This window comes from Pinus tabuliformis, chromosome J (assembly GCF_031772625.1).
Source record: "Pinus tabuliformis cultivar Carrire ecotype Pingquan chromosome J, CPIR1, whole genome shotgun sequence".
Lineage (NCBI taxonomy): Eukaryota > Viridiplantae > Streptophyta > Pinopsida > Pinales > Pinaceae > Pinus > Pinus tabuliformis.
The window spans coordinates 461,256,672-461,275,902 of NC_142295.1; the positions used below are offsets into that span (position 1 = coordinate 461,256,672).

The 19,231-nt window shown below is 39.4% G+C and overlaps 1 protein-coding gene across 1 annotated transcript in view; it reads right to left on the reverse strand.

Moving 5' to 3' along the window:
* The window catches only part of LOC149227831 (cryptochrome-1-like), a 100,609-nt gene extending 82,188 nt beyond the window's left edge, over window positions 1-18,421 (reverse strand). Inside the window, exons 1-2 of the mRNA XM_089380603.1 lie at window positions 18,307-18,421; window positions 16,926-17,150 (exon numbers count right to left, since the gene is read on the reverse strand). Of these exons, the coding sequence (XP_089236729.1) occupies window positions 16,926-17,150; window positions 18,307-18,421 (340 nt within the window). The remainder of the gene's footprint in view (window positions 1-16,925; window positions 17,151-18,306) is intronic.
* Window positions 18,422-19,231: the final 810 nt, after the last annotated feature.

Genomic DNA, 19,231 nt, shown 5'->3' on the forward strand with positions numbered 1-19,231 from the left:
CTTCTTTTTCTTATTATATTCCACCGATTAGCAATCACATGTACATAAAGTAAAGTGCAGATAGAAACATTAAACGATCGACAGAAAACAAGCCAAGACAAGAGACACAAGATGTGGCGGCTAGCCAGGGACAAACCCCACAATGTGTGGGGAAACCCTTTGATCAAATCTTCTTTTATCTTCAATAATTCAGCAGAGAGAAATAGTACAATAAATCTGATTCATATCAGCAGTAGCAAACCCTAGATCAGTAGCATCAGCATTAGCGGCTTCATTATCAAACTAGGGCAGACCATATCTCACAAACCGACAGTCGGATTGACTTCATTCCACCACCAAAAGTTTCGGCTTTCAAAGGAGGTTCAGATGAACCTACAGCGCAGTTCCAAAGAGGAGATCTTCTAGGCCACGCAAGTCAATCTTTACTTCTGCAGTTGCAGCTTCAGTTTCAGCAGTTTCCGGCTTCAAACTAGGGCAGTCGATATCTTGCAAACCGTTCGTCGGATTGACTTCATTCCACCACCAAAAGTTGCGGCTTTCAAAGGAGGTTCAGATGAACCTACAGCGCAGTTCCAAAGAGGAGATCTTCTAGGCCACGCAAGTCAATCTTTACTTCTGCAGTTGCAGCTTCAGTTTCAGCAGTTTCCGGCTTCAAACTAGGGCAGTCAATATCTTGCAAACCGTTCGTCAGATTGACTTCATTCCACCACCAAAAGTTGCGGCTTTCAAAGGAGGTTCAGATGAACCTACAGCACAGTTCAGATGAGGAGATCTTCTAGGCCACGCAAGTCAATCTTTACTTCTGCAGTTGCAGCTTCAAATTCAACAGCTTCCGGCTTCACATGTTTGAGAGAGAGAGACCCATTTCAGCGCAGTAGAGAAGAGACTCATATCTGCACAGTAGAGAGAGAGAGATGTGATGAGATGAGTGAGTCCAAATGAGGAAAAGTCCTCTTATATTTATACACAACGTTGGTGGGTGAATAGATGCGACTGTTGGGCTTCTGAGCCTACATGAGTTGTAGGTCAGCTTGATAATAATTCCATAATCAAAATAAATTCATATCTCCATGAATACTTATCGGAATTGGATGATCTTTATATCAATCCTACACCTCTCGACGAGAGGAATCTAATAAAAATATTATTAGCCATGAATAAGATGACCCACATGAAGTTTTGCCCTGGTTGCCAATTTTAACAGGGACCATTCCCCTCATGTAGTAGGCCCACAGGTTTGGAACAACCCGAGGGGTTTGAGATTCATGATTGGGAATCTCATGTATGCAGGTGGAAGAAAGCCCTCTATGGCTTGAAGCGAAACACCCCTGGCATAGTATGAGAGGATTGATAGCTGTCTGATGAAGCTGAGATTCACTAGGAGTGAAGTCGATCCAAACCATTGCCTGAAAGTTGTGGATAATATACCTCTCATACTGGCACCTTCCGAGGATGACCTCTTTCTAACAGGTGCAGACCCTCTCATTTGTAGAAGTAAGAGGGAGTTGGATTCCAGATTCGGAATGGTGAACTGCAAGCCCGTGACTACCTCGATGGAGCTTAACTTTCAGAAGTTATGTGGTAGTGATGCTGGACCACATTTGGGAAATGCCTTTGAGTTTCACAAACTCATACTAGCGTTGATGTTCTTCGTGAACTTCCATCCAGACATATGTTTTCCAATTAGCATGATGAGCTCATATATGGTTGAGCCTCACTGGATTGGTGCCAAGAATCTTCTGAGATATCTTCAGGGCACAATCCTTCATGGATTGAGATACACTGCCGGAAATGTGAAGCTACATGATTATTATGATACTAACTGGGCAGGTAGTGTAGAGGATCGCAAGAGCACTTCTGAGTGCTGGTTCATTTTAGGTTCTGCTTCGATATCCTGGATGAGCAGGAAGCAGAAGTCGGTTGCTATAAGAACCGCTGAGACCAAATACATAGCTACGAGTATGATCTCGTGTAACGCTGCTTGGTTGTGGAAGCTCTTCAGTGAGTTGTTTGTGCACATGATGGATACCACCGTGATCTTTTGTGTCAACCAAGGGGGGATTCGATTGTTGAGGAATCTCGTATTCTATGATTGCTCTAGCAGATAAACATCAGATACCACCTTATCTGGGATATGGTACGTCGATGAGCGAGGAGGCTCCATCGCATTGAGACTGATGTACAGGTCGCAGACATTTTGTCAAAGCCGCGGGGAAAGGTCAAATTTGTGACTTTCTCGAACGACTTGGAGTCGTTGAGAGACCTTATGAGGGTCCCGCATGTTGCATGCATTGAGCTCTGGGAGCTCCGGGGGGCTTGGGGTACTTATTGGAGCATCCAGCGACCATAGGGCGACTCACCCTCCCCTAATGGTGCGTTGTGTATAGGGTGAATGGCTCAGCCTTCCCGTGTGATACCCCGTGGCGACATAGGGACAGGATGAATGGTTCTCCTGTCGAGGCATCCTATCCATGCAATCTGGGACTCATCGGAAGTACCTCTCATCTAGCCAATGAGCAAGGAAATGGAGTTGGGGACCATAGTAGTACTATCGATGGACGCATCTTTGTATCTACCGTACTCCCAATGTTAGGATGACCTCCATTGATCTGGGATCAGTATGAGTGGTTTAAGACACTCTCTTGTGATATTGCTCTGGGATCAATAAAACTGATAGTGAGTCAGTAGAGAATGGTATGAGACATTCTCGATTAATTCTTCTTCTTCATGGTTCAACAGAGCAGTGCATGGCACTGATGGCAGAGATAGTACAGTTGGACATATGGATCAGCAAATGGAGTTCTCCCTAGTTGAGAGGGAGTGTCAAAATTGGCAACTAGGGCCAAACTCCATGTGGCTCATCTTATTTATGGCAGCTGATATTTTTCTTGGATCCCTCTCACCGAGAGGCGTAAGATTGATCTAAAGATCATCCGATTCCGATAAGTATTCATGGAGTTATGAATTTAATTGTGTTATAAAACAATTCGACAAGGTCGGCCAACAATCAAACTACCCCCACTTGTGCTCAACGTTTTAGTATAAATAGAGGTGGCCTTCAAGTCATTTTCACACTCACACTCTTGTGATCTCTGTCTTCATTCTGTTTTGGGTTTTGATGAAGGAGAGATCTAGAAGGAGTGCCCTAGGCTCTACGCTGCCCTACTTAAGAAGCCCTAACGCAGTGAATGAAGAAGCCTTAACATAGTCATGGAGAAGACTTCTATAGCGAAGCAAGGAGAAGATCTAACTGCCCTAAACGTAGGTCTAGAAGAGACCCTAAGCAGTTGTCCTTAAAAGCCCTAAACGTTGTCCTAGGAAAAGACATCTAACCGCAGAGAAAGGAGGGTCATGTTGTGCCCTAGCCGCAGAGAATAGGACTAACACGGCACTATAGACGCAGATGAATGATGTATAAAGGAGGCCTCAACGTGCCCTAGCCGCAGCCAAGGATGAGGCCTAATTAGACGTGGAAGATAGGCCCTAAACGTTGATGTATGAAGCTAAATCCGCAGTTCAGTTTGTGCCCTAGTCAGTGTCCAGGTGTGCCCTAACCGTAGGCCTTACTCCACAGCCTAAGTAACCGAATTCGTTATATAGGGGCCACGTGTCCAAATCTGGCATGTCGGACACTATTCGCCCAAAAAACGTGTCCAAAAAAACATGACAAGTCGAATCCTATCAGGACACGTCGAATCCCAAGCGTGCGTGTCCCGATTTTTGACAGCGTGTCCTGTTTTCTAGGATTCATTTGGCAGAAAAGTGACTCCCGTGGGTTAGAAAAGGCCGCATTTGCTCATTACAGCCACACTGTTTATAAATTGTTACTGTGACTTTCGTTTCTAATATACTGATTAACTTGCAACTGTCAAGGCTTGGGATTCATATTTACACTGTGGCACCGTTTCATTTGTTGCACCAAGTGATTGGTGACTCAATGCGCGAAGGTGTTGGCCATGTTCACACTGCCATGAAGCTTGTCGCTCTGTTGGTCATGGTCATACTGCCAAGACACACAAGTCGATTCTCTGCATCAAATTCCATTGGCATCGCAGCATAACACTACCTCCCCTATAGACAATATCAAAACTAGACGACTGTTTATCGTCTAATTGTCCCCGCGATAACCTGGAATTCGAATCCACCATTCGACAGACAATTCGACAAGCAAAAGGAGGGGTAAAGGGAAGCCAAATTCTCCGTCTATCCATTGACAACTTGTCATGCAAGTACCATGCGACTAACGGTTATTTATAATTTCTAATGTTTTGATCTTATAAAATATTTATTGTTACTATAAATTATATTAAAAACCATGCTCCACCGTCATTTATAATTTATAATTTTTTTATCTCATCAATCAACTACTTATTATTAATATAACTTTTATCATATATAGTAGAATATCACTTAATAAGTCCATATTAAATATTAATAATTTTATTTTTGTATAGTTATAAATTAATATGACAAAGGTTAATATGTACATTATTAATAATAAATGTTTATATACTATAATAATAATAAATGTTTATATACTATAATAAATGTTTATATACTATGTTTACATGTATTTAAATTTTGTATGCACTATGCATGGTATAGATGAAGATCTATGTTTGAAATCAATAAATTTGTATCATTAATTAAAATTTATGTAAGAAATATCAAATTTTTAATATATATATATATATATATATATATATAATATGTATATATATATATATATATCTATAATATATGTATATATATATAAATATATGTATAGATATATGTATATGTATGTATATATCTATACATATAAATATCTATATATACATATATATATATGTATGTATATCTATACATATAAATATCTATATATACATATATATATGTATATATATATATCTATCTACATATAAATATATATATATATATATGTATATATATATCTACATACATATAGATAGATATATATATGTATGTAGATATATATATACATATATATATCTATATGTATGTAGATATATATATCTACATACATATATATATATATATGTATATATATCTATATATAATATATCTATCTATATATATGTATATATATATATATATACATATATATATATGTAGATTTATATATACATATATATATATATTTTTAATAAAATAATATATAACGAATCCTACCTGTCCTGTTCCGGGGGGTCAACGTGTCCGAATCCGACATTACGAATCCTGAATCTCCGTGTCAAGTGACTTAGTCTGCAGCAAAAGAAAGACTAGACGCTACCCTACATCCGTTGTTGAAGGCGGCTCCTATACACTGTATAGAGGAAGCCCAGTCACGTGTTCAGCATTGTTTTGGGACAGCAGATTGCACAGGAAGGAGTGCAAGGTCAGAGCCTTACTCTAAGTTATGGTAGGATAGTTTGTGTTGGGCTAGTACTAAGAGCCCTTGGTCAATGAAGTGTCAAGTAAAGAAATTGCCATGTGTGGGCAACTATCTTCAGTATAAGGTTATGACTATATGTTATCTTGTGAACACATGACAATGATATCTTCAGTTTGATGTATGGCATGTCAGATATATACATGTTGTAATGAATGGACATCGATTCAGTGATGATTGGGTTTATGACTCGATGAAACAACAGTGTCATGATGCCATATCCTGTGATGACAAGTGAAGGAAAGTCTTGTGGAAGGCAGAGACAACCTTCCATTAGAGGACAATTGCAGACAAATCTGGGCAGATTTTGTGACTATTAGTTCACTGCACTTTGGACCTGTTAAAGGAGTCTAGTTGCTCTGCTAGGCTATAAGCCATAGCAAATAGCTAACACTGGTGAGTGTAAATGGTTACATCATATTGGATGCAGTGATGGATGCAGCATGATAGGTGTAGCACTGGGTGCAACTCAGTGATGGGAGCAGCACAGTGACAGGTGCAGCAGTGTGAAGTGTGCAGCATGGTCATGAGGTCCAAAATTGTGATGATGGGTGCAACATGGTGCAGCACGGTGAGGTGTAGTGTGATGACGAGATGCAACACAATGAGAGGTGAAGGAGTCACCTTGGAGAATCAGTTGAAGCAGCATGTCTTCAACTGATTTCATGTATCATCTTCTTAGAGATGATCTTTGCTCTTATCTAGATAAGTCAAAGTGTTGACTTCTATTATAATGTTCTATCTCTCTCTTTCTCTCTGCTGAACTATTGTAGAACATAAAAGAAGAATTGATCAAGGGTTTCCCCACATTGGGGTTTGTCCCTTGGTAGTGCCACATCTTGTGTCCTCTTGTCTTGGCTTGTCTTCTGCAATTAACAACCTTCCCCTACCAGGACACATGCATGTAGGGTGAGTGGTTCACCTTCCCCTATGATTGACATATGCATAGGATGAGTGGTTCACGTTCTCCTATGGCATATGAGCAGGATGAGTGGTCCACCTTCTCATGTCGATGCCCCAGCGCACATCCTACCCATAGAGTGGGACTCATGGGAAGTACCTCTCATCTGGCCAATGAATTGGGAAAAGATGGTTAGGGACCATAGGACTATCGATGGACGCATTGTGTACTAGCATATTCCCTATGACTAGGATGCCTAGTGTTCAACAACTTGATCTGGGATCAAGGACTGACTTTAGTTGGTGGAGAGTGGTATGATCTTATGACTCACTCTCGATCACTTCTTCTTCAGTATTACTTCATGGTTCAACAGAGCAGGGCAATGATGATAGAGATGGTACATGATGACAGGATGGCATGATGTTGACAGATGGATTGGCAGGTGGAATTCTACCTAGTTGAGAGAGAGTGCTAAAATTGGCAACTAGAGTCGAATTCCACCTTAGGACAGCTCATATGATGGAGATGATTATTGCATTGGATTCCTCTTTTTAAGAGAACCAATTTTGATATAAATTTCATCTCTAGATGACAAGGAAAAATGGTATTTTGAATTTATTCTCTCTCATGAACAAATTGTCAAGGTCGGCCTCGGTCAAAAGTAGGCTCAAAATCCCAATAGGTGTCTCCTCACCATCAATGAAGTGTATAAATAGGAGTGACCTCTCTCCTCATTTGGACATCACTCATATCATCACATATCTCTCTCTCTCCTCTCTTGATTGGTTCGTACAACTTGGAAGCAGCCTTCTCTACTTCGCACGTGTGAAAGGACGACGAATTTGTGGACTATTTTGCTGACCGAAAATTTCAGGGTTACAAGGCAGCATTGACCCTTACTGTTTGACCAAGTTTTGACTGCGTTTTGGAGGCAGAAATTAGATTTTTGAAGGCCGAGTTTATTGGCATAGATATCGAGGAGTTTGGGACAGTTTGACTGGGGTTGACTTCAGATTTTACCATAGAAATTATAGCCGTGTTTTCTCTCTCCTTTCAATGGGTTGACCAAACTGTTTTGGGCTGACTTTGACTCTCTTGGAAGGCCGAATTGATCTGTTGTTGACTTATCTGCTTGGAGGACATTTTGGTGTTGCTTTGACCAGCGTTGACTTTCTAGTTCGGGCTGCAGTTGCTTGTTGTTGACTGCTGATTTTGTCAGCACTGTTTTGAGCAAGTAAACTTGATATTTGTACTCTCTCTCTCTCTTGAACTATTGAATAATAATAAGATGAATTGATCAAAGGGTTTTCCCCACATTAGGGTTTTTCCCCCTGGAATCCACCACATCTTGTGTCCTCTTGTCCTGGCTTGTCTTTTGCACATGTTTTTATGTTCTATCTGCATTTACTATCAATGTGTTTAAGTTAATGTGATTGCTACTAAATATAACTGGAAATTGTCGTTGGGCTAATAAAGAACATTGAAGGAAATGGTGCTAAAGCATAGAACATGCCATTGTTATCTAAAATTAACAAATCTGGAAAGGAATTCTTGCTTGAAGTGTTAAATAGCCCATTACTTTCAACCTTGGTACACTAAGATGCAGAAATGATTATTGTACCTAACGATTTGTTGCTTGTTGGAGTTTACGATGTGATCGCTAAGTGATTCCTCAACTATGACCTGGGCAACTTAACTGGGGCCCAGGGCTTCAGAGGAGCATATTGGCACTCACAGATGGATTGTTGAGAGCCTAAGTCTCTGAGAAGTAACAACGTGACATTTGCACCCCTAGACACCAGGATGTTCTACCACTTAACACATTAATTTACGATTATTCAGGATGTCATACACTTGACCCAACATGCCCATGGCCAACCTTAGCACTCTAGAGATATGCAAGTTGATCCAGAGCCCAGATGAGGATGGTCTCACCTACTAAGACATGGGAGAGCTTGTAGCACCTGAAAAGCCCTCAATGTTGGAGCAAAGATGAGCACTCTACCCTGTTGGAGACTCAGGAGACCACATTCTGACCCAGGGTTGCTTGGGAGCGGAAGCGAGGAGTGACGTCTTCAAAATCTCTTGGGTTGAGAGCGAATCAAGAGTGAATTTGTATATAATATATATTTTGATGCATATATGCCAACAAAAGCATGTAGAATGATGAATTAGATGTAAGAAGCATAAAAACATGGATTAAACCATATAACATCAATCATCTAGAAGTTATAATCTTCATCTACCACATGTCCACAATTTACATGTTACAACATATCGAGTTTTATGATTCATCAACCTTAAAGTTTCAAGCTTTCAAAATTCAATATATAACATTTATCATCACTAAGGTTGTACTTGTAACCATTACCATTACCAAACTATAACAAAGAATATCAAACATGAAATGAAATGTTTCAACTTTCAAATTTCAACTTTCACGAAGCATCATATTCATAATTCATTACCAATGATTTATATTTGCCAACTTCAAACTTAAATTGTCATATATTGTTTACAAAACCACTAGAAACTAGAAAAAACAAGTAAATCTATTATCTATTGCTTCCTCTGGCTCTTGCCACGAGAAATTTATAATTTCTTTTCTCGTGGTCTATTGGGAGTCTCCTCCGGCATAGTCGGACAGCCATGTCCAAAACCAGAAGGCACATGACCTCCATGTGAGACTGCAGATGGAGGTGCCAGCAAAGCTTGTGGAACTCGAGCACTACTACTAGATGATAGGAATGACACGGTTGTTGTTGTTGTTGTTGTTGTTGCTTCATCATCATCTTTCAAAATTTTTGCTTACAATTCTTCTAAATGTACAGCTCCATCCTCCAAATTATCTTCCTCTGCGTTGCTGTCCCAAGTCATATATGATGCATCAGCACGAGCCCGCTCACAATAATGTGTCAACAACCTCAATTTGTAGTCCACAAAAATCAAGTTTTCTACCCCGTTTTCAATGAGGAAGTTTCTTATCACATTATGGATGAAGCTATAGGTGCTCCAACACCTCTCTACAAAAGAAGTATTAACAACTTGTGAAAGCACTTTTAATGCCAATTTTGACAAACTTCAAAGGTCCCTCGTAGGCATACATGTTCCACCATGTGATAGCATCCATTCTATCCCTATCTTCCATTGCATGCAAAGAACCAAACACTCCAATATGACTAAAATATTTGCTTAATTCTCCCTGTCAGGGACCAACTTGTCTAATGTTGCCATATACCCAGCTTGTACCTCTGGATCTGTATGGGGTTTGGTCCTACCCCCACCCGCAAGTGCAGGTTTTCCCAACCAAGATGGAAAGTAGTATTTTGGCATAAGGATATACGTGAAGGCATGTGGTGGAACATTAATTTTATCCCACCATGCACAAACATATTTGTAAAAATGATCATACAAGTTGGGATCTTTTGGTTGAACAATATCTTTTATTTGCCCCAACATATTATCCATCTGCTCATACACCTCCCCACTCACTGGTGCATTTGTATCTGCAAAACAATTCATGTTATAAATGGGCTTCGTGTAACGCAAAACATCCCTCACACATGCCCAAAATAGACCATCAAGAGTGGTCTCCTCCACCTCTTCAAAAGCTTCCATGTTAGTTGCGGTTGGAGCCCTGTCCTTTAATACCTATCAATGTTGACTTGATACCATGCTAGCCAATGGCTCTTTTACCTTCAAAAGGTGCTTGAAGGTGAGGTAATAGTTAGCAAATCTAGTCTTCCTAAGCTTCAATAGCTCCAACCTTGAGTGACTGCGAAAAAGCCCATGGGTAATTGCTATGATTGGTAATAAATTTTATCATTCTTGCCTCTCTTTTACAATTTACCAATCCATGTGTATTGAGATTCCTTAATCTTAATAATGTCATGCATCAAAAGGTTCATTGTGTGAACCAAACAAACCTAGACCAAAGTATGTTTGGGTATTTATCCTCAATGATTGCTCTTGTTGCCTTACACTTAGAAGCATTATCAATGATGACTTGGATGACATGGCATGGCCCAATACATTCAATTGTTTGAATTAATGGTTGTGCAATGTTGATGGTGGTCTTGAACTTTTTTGAGTAATCATGTGACGAAAGGAAGGTTGCACCAGTAGCAGAAACACCAAGAACACATATCACTGGCTTGCCTTTTACATTTGTCCAACCACCAGATACAATGGATACCCCATATTCATTCTAAACATTTGTGAATTTAACTTGTTGAGTGCATCTGGAGCAACCTCGGGAGAGCACTCCCGAAATTCACTCTCAGGAGCAAACTCCCAAAAAAAATTATGCTCCCTATCCTATCAAGAGCGATAGAGGGAGTGATTGCTTCCATATCACTCTCGTTTGCTCTGGAAGTGACTTTTAAAGTTAGGAGGCAATATGGGAGCAATCACTCTCACTCGAAAAAAAAGAAAAAAAAAACACTCCCATAGAAAAAAAAGAGGTGCGTGGGTTTTTTTGGAGGGGAGGGAGGGGCCAAAAGAATATAAGGCCTCCTCCCCTCCCACAATGTATCATTTTCATGAGATTGAGAGAGGTTGAGAGGGCTTGAAGAGCTTAAGGAGCTTGCAAGGAAGATTGAAGGTTGCCATTTGAGAGAGCTTGGGAGATTGATCGCACCACCATTGGAGGGCCAAAGAGGTAGGGTCTAAGCCCATTCTTTTCTTTTCGATGTAGAATTTGTGTTTTTTATATGTTAAGTGAAAGATGTTCTCTTCTCCTACTCTTTTCCATTTCACATTCCTCCATCATTTTATTGCAAGCAAGAAACTATAACTCCACCAAACATGATAGGCATATGGCTTGGCATCTCTTGTTGGTTCCTATTTTTGTTATGATGGAGTTGGGGAGCAGAAGAAGAAGTGATGAAGATGGTGAAAAAGTGGGTAGTGGTGGATTACGAAACCCTAGAGAAGAGGCATACCAAGAGGAATGTGAAAATTTCAAATCTGAAATCCTATTACAGCAACTGGAAATTATTTTTCTAATTGTTAATTAATTTAACAATTTATCTGCTATGGAATATACTAAATAATTCACACTGCAACCTTCACAAATAAACTACAGAAGAAAATAGCACTGGAAACTGAGAAAATACTAGCACACACCCACATAAAATTTGACACAGTTATTTTTGGACAAAAGTCCCTAGAAAAAACCCAACTTGGGAAAACCGGTGCAACAACTGAGGGTTTTATATTATTATGCAGCAGTGAGAACTTTCGAGTACAACTGGATGCCGAATCTGGCTATCCTACAAAGAAAAATACTAGCATAAATCTAGTGAGGAATTTTCCTCTTCGAGCTCTGATTGCAACTCCAAGTGAGTCGTTCAACTGCTTCTGCGCAGGCCTGCATCACCCTAGTGCAGTCCCTTCTACACTCAGCTTGAATCAGTTGCTCCTGTAGCCGTTATGTCTGCCACTGGCTGAGAAAGTGTCTCTCCGGCCTTCTGGAACTCTTTCCCGACCTCTAGAACTGAAACTCGACTTCTCTGCAACAAAATCAAATTGCCTCTAAAGGCTTCTGCGCAGCCCCTGCATCACCCGCACTGTGGCTATCTCTGCCTCCCTACAAATACACTCGCCGGATCTGGAAAGTTTCCTTCGGTCTCACTGTCATTGCCCCTCTCTTTCGCTGCTTCCTTACTGAAGCTCGAACTCTCCCAGCGTTGTTGGCTCTCTGGAAAATCGAACTCTCCAAGGAAATCGAACTCTCTATGGTTCTCACAAGTGTGTTCTCCATCTACTCATCGACTTCTTCTTCAAAACTTTTGTTGGAGCTCCAACAGCCAAGATTAAACCTTAATCGATGGCTAAAATTAATTCACAATCAATCATGTAAGTTTTTAGATGATTCGCACCTTATCTCAATTAATGTTGACTAATTAACCAGATTTCCTAAATTTAGACTTAGGAAATATTAAAAAATAGGTTAATAATCTAATTGAAACACTTCTAGGTGGAATTTCCAAAAATGATTTCTGGGTTATGGAGATCTCATGTGTTTTAGCCTCTACAAAAAGTTTCGAGATTAGAACACCTTCGATGCTGCAAAAACTTACAAGGGAGAGGAGGAGGATGATAATGCGAGTGGAGATGATGGAAAGAAAACCAAGGTAGACCAAACCCCCTTGTGGAAATATGTTACTAGGCTTTCAAGAGGGAAAGGGGGTGGAACCAATAAATTTACATTACCCCATCGCAAAATCACTTACACATGTTCATATAACCATGGCAGAAAGCATCTCTATGGGAAAATGGCATGGGATGGAACTATGCAAACAGGAATCAAAACTTGTGGAAGTGTGTCAGTACAACCAAGAGCCAAATACACAAGGGAAGAGGAGGAAGCCCAATACAAATCTAAAAGATCAAAGGGTGACTTTGATCTTTGTACATCAACATCCACCCATGGTAGTGGATACAGAGGCACAGGCACAGGATCTCCTTAAGGCGTAGAACCATATCATAATTACTTGATCAAGGGTGTCGGTATGATGTGGATGCAAAGATTTTCCAGTTTCTCTTTGCATGTGGGATACCATTCAATGTTCTTTTCTCACCTTATTGGCATGAAATGATTTCCACCATCAATGACAAGAGCCCTGGGTATGACAAAGCTAGAATTGTGGGGCTTGATCGTGAAAAAGACAAAATAACAAATGCTTTGGGTAAATTCACAAATGCTTGGAATGAATATGGGGTATCCATTGTATCTAATGGTTGGACAAATGTAAAAGGTAATCCATTGATAAATTTTCTTAGTGTGTCTACCACTGGTGTAGGCTTCCTTTCATCACATGATTACTCGGAATAGTTCAAGGCCACCATCAATAATGTACAACCATTAATTCAAACAATTGAAAGTATTGGGCCATACAATGTCATCCAAGTCATCACTGATAATGCTTCTAATTGTAAGGTGACGAGAGCAATTATTGAGGATAAATACCCCAACATATTTTGGTCTGGGTGTTTGGTTCACACAATGAACCTTTTGATGCATGACAGTATTAAGATCAAGGAACCTCAAAACACATGGATTGATGAATTGTACAAGAGAGGCAAGAGAATGATAAAACTTATTACCAATCATAGCAATACCCATGGGCTTTTTCGTTGTCACTCAAGGTTGGAGCTATTGAAGCTTGGGAAAACTAGATTTGCTAGTTATTACCTCACCTTCAAGTGCCTTTTGAAAGTAAGAGAGTCATTGGCTAGCATGGTATCAAGTTCACATTAGCAAGTATTAAAGGACGGGGCTACAACCGCAACTAACAGTGAATATTTTGAAGAGGTGGAGGACACTGCTCTTGATGGTCTATTTTGGACAAATGTGAGGGATGTTTTGTAATACACCAAGCTCATTTATAACATGATTCGTTTTGTAGATACAGATGCACCAATGATTGGGGAGGTGTATGAGCAGGTGGATAACATGTTGGGGCAAATAAAAGATATCATGTTGATTTGGGGTAGCATCGAATGTGCTCTAGCCACGAAATTTGGTGCAGAGGTTGGAGCACATGAGATCTCCAATACCCAAAAAGGGTTTGGGCAGATTCTAAACAGATCAGGAGATATTAAAATAATTAATATTTTTAATGGAGTCCCAAAGTCTAAACTTAGGGAAAATAAAATATTAATGTGCATTAATATGAATATGTGTTAGAATGGTCCAAAAGACATGGATCAAGCCAAATCTAATCTTAGTCGTTGATTAGGGACTTAATCTCGGTCGTTGATATGCCAACAGGGAAAGTATAAGAGGAGGCTTGAGAGTCACTTGGAGGGTACACCAGAGTGATCAGTTCTATTCTCTAAAGCGGGGTTTGCTAAGAGAGATAGAATTAGTGATCGGGAGATGCAACTGAGGGGCATTTGAGTACAGAGAGACAGAGAAGCAGAGATAGTGTCGGGGGAGCAGCGCAGTAGCCAAGGAGAGTGATGCAGAGCCATCCAGCGTTCACGCAGGACCACGCAGAGGCAGCTGGGAGCTGCGCAGAACCTCAGAGGGGCCATCGTTGCTTACACGGAGGGCCAGAGGGTTGACGCAGGGCCTCCCAAGGTTGACGCAGACCCATTCGGGGTGACACAAGGCCAGTGTGAGGCAAAGAGGGGCTGACACAGTCCAGAGAGAGGCTGACGCTGGGGTTTCTGGGGCAGATTGATGCTGAGTAGCTGCCGGAAGGATTATCCGGGGTTTCAACCAAGAGATTTGTCAGAAACAGAGAGGTATTATTGCCAAGGAAATTATCTGTTGGGTAGGCCAATTTCAACACCCAGATTGTACTCTAATATTGCTTAATAAGAAAACCCTCAGATAGCTACACTGGTTTTCACACATTGGGTTTTTCCGAGGACATTAGTCCAAAAATAATGGTGTCATATGGTGTGTTTGTTTCTGTTTCTTTTAGTTGTCGATCTGTAATATGTTGAGCATGCACTAGTGTTTATTTTCAGTATTTACATTGTAAATAACTTGTTAAGGAAAATAACAAGTACGTAGGAATAAATCAGATAAATTGCATGGAGGGTTTCTAACTAAGTAAACTTAGAAACTTCAACATATCGTTCAGCCAAAAGATCCCATCTTGTATGATCATATTCACAAATATGTGTGTGCACAATGGGATAAACTTAACATTCCACTACATGCCTTGGCATATATCCTTATGCCAAAATACTACTCTCTATCTTGGTTGGGGCAAACCTGCACCTAGGGGTGGGGGTAGGGCCAAACCCCATACAGATCCAAAGTTACAAGTTGGGTATATGGTAGCATTAGACAAGTTGGTCACTGACAGAGAGGAGTGTGCTAGATTGCGTGGAGAATTAAGAAAATACTTCAGTGAAATTGGAGCGTTTGGTTTTTTGCATGCAATCGAAGATAGGGATAAAATGAATGATGTCACACGGTGGAACATGTATGGCTCTGGGGGGCCTTTGGAAAAATTGGCAATAAAAGTGTTTTTACAGGTCATTAATACTTCTTTTGCAAAGGTGTTGGAGCATCTATAGCTTCATCGATAATGTGAGAAGAAACTGCCTCAATGAAAACCGGGCAGAAATCTTGGTTTTTGTGCACTACAACTCAAGGTTGTTTACACATTATTGTGAGCGAGCTCATGTTGATAGATCATATATGACTTGGGACAACAACCAAAAGGAGGATAATTTGGAGAATGGAGCTATACATTTAGAAGAATTGGAAGCAAAGCTTTTGAGAGATGATGATGAAGCAGCAACAGCCATGCCACCCCCATCATCCACTAGCAGTGCTGAAGTTGCATGGGCACCAGTTTTCCCTTTGCCACCACCTCCATCTGCAACATTGCATGGAGGTCATGTGCCTTCTGGTTCTGGACGTGGTTGTCCCACTATGCGGGAGGAGACTCATGGATCATCCTCGAAGAAACTAGATGTTTCTCGTGGAAAGAAGAGATTTTAGAGTATAGATTTACATGTCTTTTCTAGTTTGTACTTTGTAGTACTTTTTATAACTATTGACTCTTGCATATTTATTATGGTATTTTTTGTAAACAATATATGACAATTTAAGTTTGAAGTTTAAAGTTGGGATTTATAACTCATTGCTAATGAATTATGAATATTATGCTTCATGGAACGTTTCATTTCATGTTTGAAACTTTGATATTCTTGAATATTTGTTATAGTTTGGTCACTGGTAATGGCTACAAGTACACTTTAGTGATGACAAATATTATATATTGAAATTTGAAACTTTAAAGTTGATGAGAATCGAGATGTTGCAACTTGTGGACCTGTGGTAATGAAGTATAACTTATTAACTACTAGATGAATGATGTTATATGGTTTAATCCATGTTTTATGTTTTTTATCACTAATTCATCATTCTACATGCTTTTGTTGACATAGATGCATCAAAATATTAAAAAGATATGTATATATTATATATAATTCGCTCCCAAATTCGCTCCTGGCCTGTGAACTTATGAAAATGTCGCTCCCCACACTCGCTCCCAAATTCACTCCTGACCCGTGAACTTTTGAAAATGTTGCTCCCCACTCTCGCTCCCAAGCAGCCTTGATGAGAACCACCTCAAGCTGAGTGGCCCCAATAAATGGGCAAAGAATATTGGTCCATGTGCATTTTGATCAAATCAACTCTAGAATAGGTCCTCAAATGAAGAGGGGTGCTCTAGAAAAGTGTGCAAAGAGACTAGATCCACATGCATAGTGCCTCCAAAGTTTAATAGAACCTATTGAGAACTGAATATACCCCAAAAAATAAAAATAAAAACGAATACAGATTAAGATTTGATTGACATTTCACCCATGGCATGTACAGTTTTCAAGCCTTTATGTGCAAATCGAAAAAGACCTGGGAATGTAAGAATAAAAAGAATAAAGTGCCAAGAATAATAATAATTACATTCTAGAATCTATCACTAATCTACGCATAATCTATGTTTGATGCCCTCTAATTTTGAGGACAGAAAACAATTGAGAAAGATAATTGAAGATGGTTAATGACATTTCTGTGGCCAATTTAGTCAGATATCCTTGTTCAAATAATAGTCTTACCTGCTGGTGGCATCAATCGCCGGGGAGGAAGAAGTGGTGCCTCAGGCTCAAAAGGCATTTTTAGGCACTTTCTCCAGTATGGATCAAAGGTGGTAAAAGCCTGTCCTTTGTCATCATATATTTCCCAAGGTTCATATAGTAAATCTCCATTGAAGCTCTGCACAGATAATCCTAGTTCCAGAAGCTGCTGCTTGAGCTTATGATCTCGAACAAGTGATACAGGATCTGCATGAACCAATGAATTATTTAAGTGAAGCTGTCCCACATCTTAAAATACACGTCATAAGATTCTCATATGTGCAATTAAGAAATACTTGCTCCCTTGAAGCAATACACCACTCATATGATAATTAGTGCTACTTCCTAAAATAGCCAGTCCAAAAAAAGCAAGATAGTTTTCAACGCACTGCAAGATAACAAAAAGAAAAGAACTTACCTAACAGTGATTAAGGGAAAAGATTATTCTCATAGCAACATGCATAAAGTAAAAGGAGGATGAATCTGCCACAAATCATCTATAAATTTCTAATATTTTAGATCTAGAAAAAAAAAGACACATACTAAAGGTATCAAAAAATAAAAATTCATCGGGATTTCTATATGTAACACTTCCAAAAATGAATATAGAAGTGGATTAAATGATTTCCATGCATGTGCATTGTGATTGTATCCAACAGGTGTAGAACCACGAAGGCAGCCAGGATCTCAATGCCTTGCAGCTTTTGACGTTTACTTTTAAATTAGTTTTACATCCTAAAAGTAATCTGTCTGAAAATACTTTGATTTTGTGGAAACTTCTAACAACAGACTGTTTTGCTAATTTCAAATGTGCTTCTAATTTCAAACCAGCATATTCAAGAAAGAAAACAAAGCAGACAACTCTTTGTAACAGCACATCCAATGACCCAATCAAATGAGTCCGTATCTAAATAGGTAATTATTACCATAAAATTTTCTTACCGAACACAGACACAAAAGCACATATCAGGCTACTTTCTGAGTCCAACAATAGTTGGCCATTGAGGCCATCCCCTTACTCTACTAGCCATTACATGACAAACATTCAGCTTCTACTCCTTCCTGCAAATCAACTTAAAGGATGGTTAAGGTGCCTTTTATCTCTTAGACTACATCCCATGAACCAGTCCCACAATAAATAAACAACACCACTAGAAATGCAGCTTCAGATGCCTTTTATCCCCTGGACGATATACCTTTTATCATCCCTCTTCAATTGACCTTCAGATTCATTCAAATCTCTACGGAACTCTCTCCACACAGAACTCTCCTACAGACCAAGTCAAATTACTAAGTGAACTTATTGGTCAAGGTTCTGGGCATCATGTCAGGTAGTGATCTGGTGAGGTTGGACCAAGAAAACTTGTTAGTTTGGGAACTTTATCAATCCCCTTCTTTATTTCATCTTTAAATTCAATGTCCTTATCGCTAAAGCTGTGGATTTCCTCATTTTGTTTGCTGTTGTTTGGGGTTGACATGACAGCTAAAACTATGGTTCCCTTGATGCAACTATAATGTTAAAAGTTATAGCCATGTTCACTGATAGTGTAAAAGATGTTGCAGAGCATGTCTAAAAATCATTTTTTCCTCACTTGCCAAGAGGATGTTGATGTTGACGAGCATGTCTAATGAACACCTTTTTCTTCACCCGCCAAGAGGATGTTTATGTTGAAGTCCAGGGTGATTGTAGATATATAAAAATATTTTGAGCTACCTTTTGGAACCCTATCAAATGTTCAAAAAACAGGGCATATCCACACAGATGAAACACCTTAAGACAAACACGCACACATAGATCAAAGATTAGGAGTCAGGACATCAAGATTTATGTGGTCAAAACAAAATTTGCAATTTGCAAATGTTGGAGATATATCCCAACATTGCAATATATTGCAATTCTGTGCAGCGATTTAATGCCAAAAAAAAAGCATTTTTTTCAAATTTTAAATATATCAGCAAATAGAACTGAGAAATTGGAAAATATCAGCTGAGTCAACAGATCTTTGGATGTTTTTGGATCTTTTTGCTTAGTTTGAAGAGGGAAAGCAGGGGATTGAGAACAAAGGGGTTATTCACTGTTACATTTGCCCATAATAGGGTTAGAGTGAGGGGGTTGCTTTAGATGTCTAACAAAATTGTAAACAATGAATACTTTTATATTTTTCAACTTTACCAATATTTTCTGCTATTTCTGATATTTCCCCAATGTTGCCAATAAGTTTCTTTACGAACCTTCGGCAATATATTCACTGACATGATGTTTGCAACATCTATTAAAATTCAAAACC